Raw genomic sequence first — 7,500 nt, 5'->3', positions numbered from 1 at the left:
ATCTCTTTCTTTCCCTTCTCCATCACTTTCTTTATCTCATTTTCTACTTCACCTTCCATTCTTTTAACATTCATGCTCTCCTCATTTTCATTTCCTCTTTCATCCCCTCTTTTCTTTCTACGTTATTTAATTTTTTTTTGTCTTTCTACTTTGTGTTTTTCCTTTCCCTTTCCTTCTCCTATTTTTTTCTTGGTTTGTTTTTTCCTTGTATTTATTTTTCATCTTCCATTTCCATTATTTCATTATTTGTTTCCTCCTTCTTTTTCTCCACCTTCACCTTGTTCCCTCCCTTTCTTTCGTAGTTCTCCTTTTTTCCTTTACTTCTTTTCCTTCACTTTACTTTATCATCCTTATTTCTTATCTTCTCCCTCCTTTCTCTCCATTCAGATTCCTCCCTCCCTTTCTTTCTCAACTCTTTCCTTCTTTTCCTTCCACCTCCTCATTTCTCACTCTTTCCCTCCACTCTGATTTCTTTTCCCTTTTCTTCCCCCTTTCTTTAATTTTTCTTACTTTTTTCCCTCCATTTCCTCATTTCTCCCTTACATTTGACACCTTTTTTCCCTTCTTTTCCCCTCTCTTAATATCTTTTCCTTCCACCTCCTGCTTTCTCCTTCCCTGCCTATCTCATCTTTCCTCCCTTTCCTTCCTAACTCTTCACTTTTTTCCTTCACCTACAGAAGTTTCCCTCACCTCCACCTTACCAATCCGTTCCTCCCTCAGGTGTGGTTCCAGAACAGACGAGCCAAGTGGAGGAAGAGTGAGAGACTGAAGGAGGACCAGAGGAAGAGAGAAGCCATGGAGGGGGACGGAACAACGCAAGCCAAGGTTGGTGTGGTGTTGTGTGGGTGTGGGGTAGTGGTGGTGGTGTGTGGTGTGTGGTTGTGTGGGTGGACTGTGGTGTTGTGGTGGGATGTGTTGTGCTGTGGTGTTGTGTTGTGTGGGTGGTGTTGTGGTGTGTTGTGTTGTGGTGTGGTGGTTGTGCTGTGGGTGGCGACTGTGGTGTGTTGTGGTGTTGTAAGTTACACACGAAGAATATACACCACATCAGTTGGTCCATAATGAAGGTCTCTACTAAACTACCTACTATTATGTATGGGAGCAGGTGAACTAACAAGCAAAGCCACACACACACACACACACACACACACACACACACACACACACACACACACACACACACACACACACACACACACACACATCCGCCTCTATTGATGCAAACTCAGGGCTATATTCTGAAACACTTCTGCGCCGCATCCTCACTACTTTTAAAAGGCTCTAATTGAAGTTGCGCGAATTCTTAAGGACTTTTCAAACATTTTAGTGACAGATTAACAAGAATTCTACATCGTTAATAGGAAAAACACTCTTAAGAACTGGGTTAACCATCTTCGTGGCCTTTGGAGATAGTCGTGGTGAGACAGCAAAGCGTTTCTGAATATGGAACTTAAAACCCAAACAATACACTCTGTCAAAGATAACCAGAGAATGGGTTCAGCTGCCTTCAATGCACGTACAGTCGAGATGGGAGGTAATGTCGCTCCTTATGTTGACTCTCCTACAGGAATTTACAGGAGATTCCCGAAGAAGTTGTCCATTTCAGTTCCACAGGTGCCTTGATACTTCTCGTAGGAAAGCAGAAGCACTAGGCTGGGATCCCAGAGTTTGATTTGAAGTACTACAACAAATACACTCGCGGTAAGATAAGGAGTATATCAGACGAATTCTAAGGATTGTCGTATTGTGTAGTCTAGGGGCCATATTCTGAAAGAGTTTTGAGCAGCATCTTCACTACTTTCAAAAGCCTCTAGTTGAAGTCACACGTGGTTTAAGGGGTGTTTTTTTTTTATGGATCTAGAATCAGGTTAACGAGAATTTTACACTATTAAAAGGCGAAACACTCTTGAGAACCCGGCTAATCATCTCTGTGGCCTTTGAAATTAGTCGTGGTGAGAGAGCAAAACGATTCTGAAAACGCGTCTTGGTCACGGGGACAGAAAGTTACACCATCGCACTCAGGCAGCCTCCCTGTCATCACTGCGTCCCATCCCTTGTATCTTGTATGCTTTAGGAACACTGACCACTAGTAATAATATACACAGGCAGCATTTGCTATACCTGAAACTCAAAACTGACTATACTTAGCATTATTCGCCATTGCCGCCTATACATGTAACAGTGAAAAGCATTCTTGTACTACTTCAAATCAGCGCCTATACATGTAACAGTGATAAGCATTCTTGTACTACTTCAAATCAGACTCCGTGACTTTCGGGCTGGTATTTCTGTTCTTCAGCCTTCCTGCCACATGAATTGTTTAAAAAGAGAAACATCAAAATACCTCTGGAGCTGAAATGGATGGCTAGTTTGTAGGTCTTCCGTAATGTGGTACCTCGGGGTGACATACTGACTGACCGTTTTTTTCTCTCTCTCTTAAATTTTGTGTATTTGGCGAGACTCCTTGAGAGACAATAACATATTAATAAAGTGTGTACCTATTACAAGAAAGTAACTGTCTAGTAATGATGTCCTGAGAGAAAGATAAATAAATAAAAACACGAGAGAGGTGCGCCAAAACTTCCTATCGAGACTGTAAAAAGAGAAGCATTATTATTATTATTATTATTATTATTATTATTATTATTATTATTATTATTATTATTATCATTATTACTATTATTATTATTACGCCTATTAGAGGAGGCAGGAGTGTGAATGTGTGGGATCGCCGGTCTGGTATATAGATGCGTACATAAAATAGATTATTATCATTATCATTCTCCTTCTTCTTATTCTTATTACTACTACTACTACTAATACCACTACTACTACTACTACTACTACTACTACTACTACTACTACTATTATTATTATTATTATTATTATTATTATTATTATTGTTATTATTATCATTATTATTTTTATTGTCGTTATCAATATGAAGCTCTATGAAAGGGAATGACAGAACTGATACACACTCAAGCAACGACCACAAATTGAACAACCAAAGCCGGAAAAAATTAGACAGGGCAAAATAGAGATATAAAACAAAAGAACTACAATACTTAATGAAACAAGAAAAACAGTAAGGAGAGAACACCAATAACACTCTCTTCTCCCTCCATCATTAACATTCTCCATTCTACCCCTACACCACTAACACCCGTTCTCCCCTCCCACTAACACCTTTCCCTTCTCTCCCCACGCTACTAACCTCTCCTTGCCCCCTCGCCACTGACACTTTCCGTCTCCCCACGCCACTATCACCTATTCTCCCCAACACCACTGCTTCTCCCCTCTCCCCACTAACACCTCTCCTTTCCCTTAACAGAGCGAGAACCCCCAGGACGAGGACGCTGCAGGAACCACCCTCAAGGTTTCCTCCCCTCATTCCCCACACTCCCCACCCTCATCCCGCCCGCAGACGCCCATTTCCTCCCCCACCCACACAGATTACCCCGCCCAGTCCCCCCTCGCCCATGTATCTCCTGGGCCAGCTGCTACACCGCCCCTAGAACCAGATCAGTCCACCTCGCCCCTCGGTTACGACCACGCCCACTACGAGGACAGGGCGGAAGGGCGTGACCTGAAGGAGGAACCCGAGACCAGAGAGGAGGACTGTGGGCGTGAAAGAGCCTCTGCCACTCCCCCCAAACCCACAGCCTCGCCTAAGAGTGAAGAGTGAGTGACGTGCTGCTGCTGTTGTTGTTGTTGAGAGAGAGAGAGAGAGAGAGAGAGAGAGAGAGAGAGAGAGAGAGAGAGAGAGAGAGAGAGAGAGAGAGAGAGAGAGAGAGAGAGAGAGAGAGAGAGAGAGAGAGAGAGAGAGAGAGAGAGAGAGAGAGAGAGAGAGAGAGAGAGAGAGAGAGAGAGAGAGAGAGCTATAATTACTACGTCTGATTCCAGAGAAGAAAAAAATGTTTAAAAAAAATCTTCACAAACAAATGAGGATTGCACTTAATTATGTTCATGATGTGCATTTTTGTTGTTGTTGTTGTTGCTGTTGTTGCTCTTGTTGTTGTTGCTGTAGGCGATGATATACTAATAATGATAATGATGATAGTGATGATGGTGGTGATGATGATGAATGGAATGAGGATAATTATGATAATGGTAGTGAGTATGACAGTGGGTATAATGAACATTATTTGTATGATAATAACGTTGAATAAGGAGGAGGAGGAGGCGGAGGAGGAGGAGGAGGAGGAGGAGGAGGAGGAGGAGGAGGAGGAGGAGGAGGAGGAGGAGGAGGAGGAGGAGGAGGAGGAGGAGGAGGAGGAGGAGGAGGAGGAGGAGGAGGAGGAGGAGGAAGAGGAGGAGGAGGAGGAGGAGGAGGAGGAGGAGGAGGAGGAGGAGGAGGAGGAGGAGTAGGAGGAGGAGGAGGAGGAGGAGGAGGAAAATGGCAATGTGAGCAATAGTAGTAGTAGTAGTAGTAGTAGTAGTAGTAGTAGTAGTAGTAGTAGTAGTAGTAGTAGTAGTAGTAGTAGTAGTAGTAGTAGCGGTAGCAGCAGCTGCAGCAACAACAACAGCATCAGCAGCAGTAGTAGTAGATATAACATTATGATGGTAAAGATGATTATATCAACAATAATAATAACACTGATAATAACATTACTACTACTACTGCTACTACTGCTACTGATAATAATAATAATGATGATAATAATAATAATAATAATAATAATAATAATAATAATAATAATAATAATAATAATAATAATAATAATAATAATAAAACAGTAATAATAATAAAACAGTAATGATAAGATAACACCCTCAAATTTATCGTTATCATTATCATTAACAACAACAACAACAACAGATTAACAACAGCATAACACTGTTTTGGAATAGAAGCCGTGACGTGAAATCGATTCCCCTCCTCCCCTCCCTCTTCCCCCAACACACACGAAGGTTCAGTGGTCACATTTTTCAAGGATCCCTGAGGTTCCAAACACAACCTCCAGATCCCTGCAGTCTAACCCCGCAGCGGCCCTCGTCACCGCTACGGCCTCGCCACACAGCGGGGGCACGCAGCTCAGCACATTTCACACACAGCTGAACAGAAAACAGATCTCAGGACCATATTCTGAAACATTTCTCCCCGCACCTCCACTACTTCTGAAAGGCTCTAGTTGAAGTGACACTGGGTTTCGAGGGTGTTTTTGCGGTTCCAGTGACAGATTAACAAGATTTCTACATTATGAACAGGAGAAACACTCTTGAGAACCCGGCTAATCATGTCTGTGGCCTTGGAAAGTAGTGGTGCAAGAGCAAACCGTTTCTGAATGTGGGACTCACAAACACACACACACACACACACACACACACACACACACACACACACACACACACACACATCTGAACAGAAAACACATCTCAGACACACAGCAGAACACAAGCCAGACACACAAGTGAACACACCTCAGACACACGGGAAGATGACTTAGAGAGGCAGGTTCTAAGTATTGTCACTTCTCATTTGCCGTGTGATAAATGTGAATAGCTATTTCTCAACGCTGCGGTGACTGACGGAGTGCTGTGTGGTGAGCTGCGTGGAGTGCAAGACAGTGTTGCAGTGTTACAAGAAGTGTTGCACGTTGGGATAATCATCCAATTAATTTCTCTATATACGATAACACTAGTCTGAATAATATAAGTAAAAATAAGTATTCTCTGCAAGAAGTGTTGCACGTTGGAATAATCATCTCATTAACTTCCATATAAACGATTACACTTCTTTGTTTTAAAATTATGAAGTTCCGATAATTAAAAGCCTCGTGAAGGAGTATAAAACACACGACGGTAATTTATTTAGAGAAGTGTTGATAATTCCCACGCCAGACATCGTGATACTTGGTGCTAATGAGCTGCATTAGTGTGGATCTAAATGCCGTGTTAATTTAAATGTTAAATGTCTCGTTAAGATCCCGTGGCGGCAGCGGCGGCGCGGCCCAGCACCAGGCGGGGCGCAGCGGCTGGCTCACCACGCCGCCGCCATCTCCCGCCGCTGCCGCCGCCGCTGTCACCCGCCGCCGCCGCCGCCACCCTCCCAGCGCTCAGCACAGCCGCCCTTCCCTCCGCCGGGCGCCGCAGTGACGCGTGCAGGATGCGGCGATAAGATGTGATAGGCTGGAAACAATCGATGGCAGAAGTAATTGAAACGAGGGAGCGCGGCCCGTAGACTGTGTGTGCCAGTGCGCGTTTTTCACCCTCCACATTTTTCGGCACAATTAATTAGCGCGAGGTTACCTGTTCTCTAATTAATGGACGTGTGAGGGGTGTGTGTGTGTGTGTGTGTGTGTGTGTGTATGCGTGTGTGTGTGTGTGTGTGTGTGTGTGTTGTTTATGGTGACGTGCGGGAGAGCAGAGGCTGCCTGCGGGCGTGGGCGGCACCCAACACTGCCACCCACCCTCGCCGTACTCTCCCCCGTCCTCACGTCTTCTCTCCCTTCTCTTCACGCAGACGCCGGCCAGAGGGGGCGGCCTCTCCCCCAGGTTCCGCCCCTCTCAGTGACGTCACGCCCACGTCACACATCTCCCCGCCAATCATCAGGCCGCCCGTCTCCCTGGCCAGCGGGGTGGGCGGGGCCATGGGCGGCGCCAGCTTCTCGCCGCATCTCTTCCCGTCGCTCATAGACAGGTGAGCAGCAGTCCTCCCGCCCGCCCCACGTGACCCGCGCGCCGCCACTCGCTAATTACCGATCACACTCACACTCCAGAATTAGGAGTTAATATTTTATAACCCAATATTCCATGAGATTATACCTCGGGCCTGGACACTAGAACACCCCTGGAGCACCCCGCAACGCCACTGCACCCCCACAACACCCCACCACTAGCCTCATCACCCTTCCATCTACTCCCATCCTTCCTTCCTCTTATTCCCCGTATTCCTCCCCATCCCCACGAACCCTAATATATTTCATAACCCAAACCTCTTCTCCCCATCTCACCTCTCCTTTCCCCACCCCGCCCCGCTCCGCCCCACCCCGCCCTGCCTCGCCCCGCCAGGCCCAGTGGGGAGGCGTAATTAAGTCAATTAAACTCTTAGCTTGTCAGATAATTAACACGACTTGAAACTCCTCGGTTAGTTATGCTCTTTACGGGGCCCCAGCTTAATGCTCCAGCCAGGGCCCCGCTAAGACTGCCGCCGCCCCTTCTGAGATCGAGAGTTCCCACTAGTCTTCATCTTAGTCTCTCTCTCTCTCTCTCTCTCTCTCTCTCTCTCTCTCTCTCTCTCTCTCTCTCTCTCTCTCTCTCTCTCTCTCTCTCTTGAGCAATTTTGCATCAAACCAGGAATGTTTTTGACGTGTGATGAGAGAGAGAGAGAGAGAGAGAGAGAGAGAGAGAGAGAGAGAGAGAGAGAGAGAGAGAGAGAGAGAGAGAGAGAGAGAGAGAGAGAGAGAGAGAGAGAGAGAGAGAGAGAGAGAGAGAGAGAAAGCAAGTAGACAAACAAATATGGATGAAGAATTAACCACTATAAAAGTAAAAATAATCTGT

At 45.5% G+C, this 7,500-nt stretch overlaps 1 protein-coding gene across 1 annotated transcript in view; it reads left to right on the top strand.

Annotated features, from left to right (window-relative positions):
• The window catches only part of LOC135112290 (dorsal root ganglia homeobox protein-like), an 89,310-nt gene that overhangs the window by 67,895 nt on the left and 13,915 nt on the right, over window positions 1-7,500 (top strand). Inside the window, exons 5-7 of the mRNA XM_064026597.1 lie at window positions 721-825; window positions 3,332-3,681; window positions 6,464-6,640. Coding sequence (XP_063882667.1) covers window positions 721-825; window positions 3,332-3,681; window positions 6,464-6,640 — 632 coding nt within the window. The remainder of the gene's footprint in view (window positions 1-720; window positions 826-3,331; window positions 3,682-6,463; window positions 6,641-7,500) is intronic.

The sequence above is a fragment of the Scylla paramamosain genome, chromosome 23, assembly GCF_035594125.1.
Source record: "Scylla paramamosain isolate STU-SP2022 chromosome 23, ASM3559412v1, whole genome shotgun sequence".
Lineage (NCBI taxonomy): Eukaryota > Metazoa > Arthropoda > Malacostraca > Decapoda > Portunidae > Scylla > Scylla paramamosain.
The sequence above is the reverse complement of the archived record's forward strand: the minus strand, read 5'-3'. Positions and strand labels throughout refer to the sequence as shown.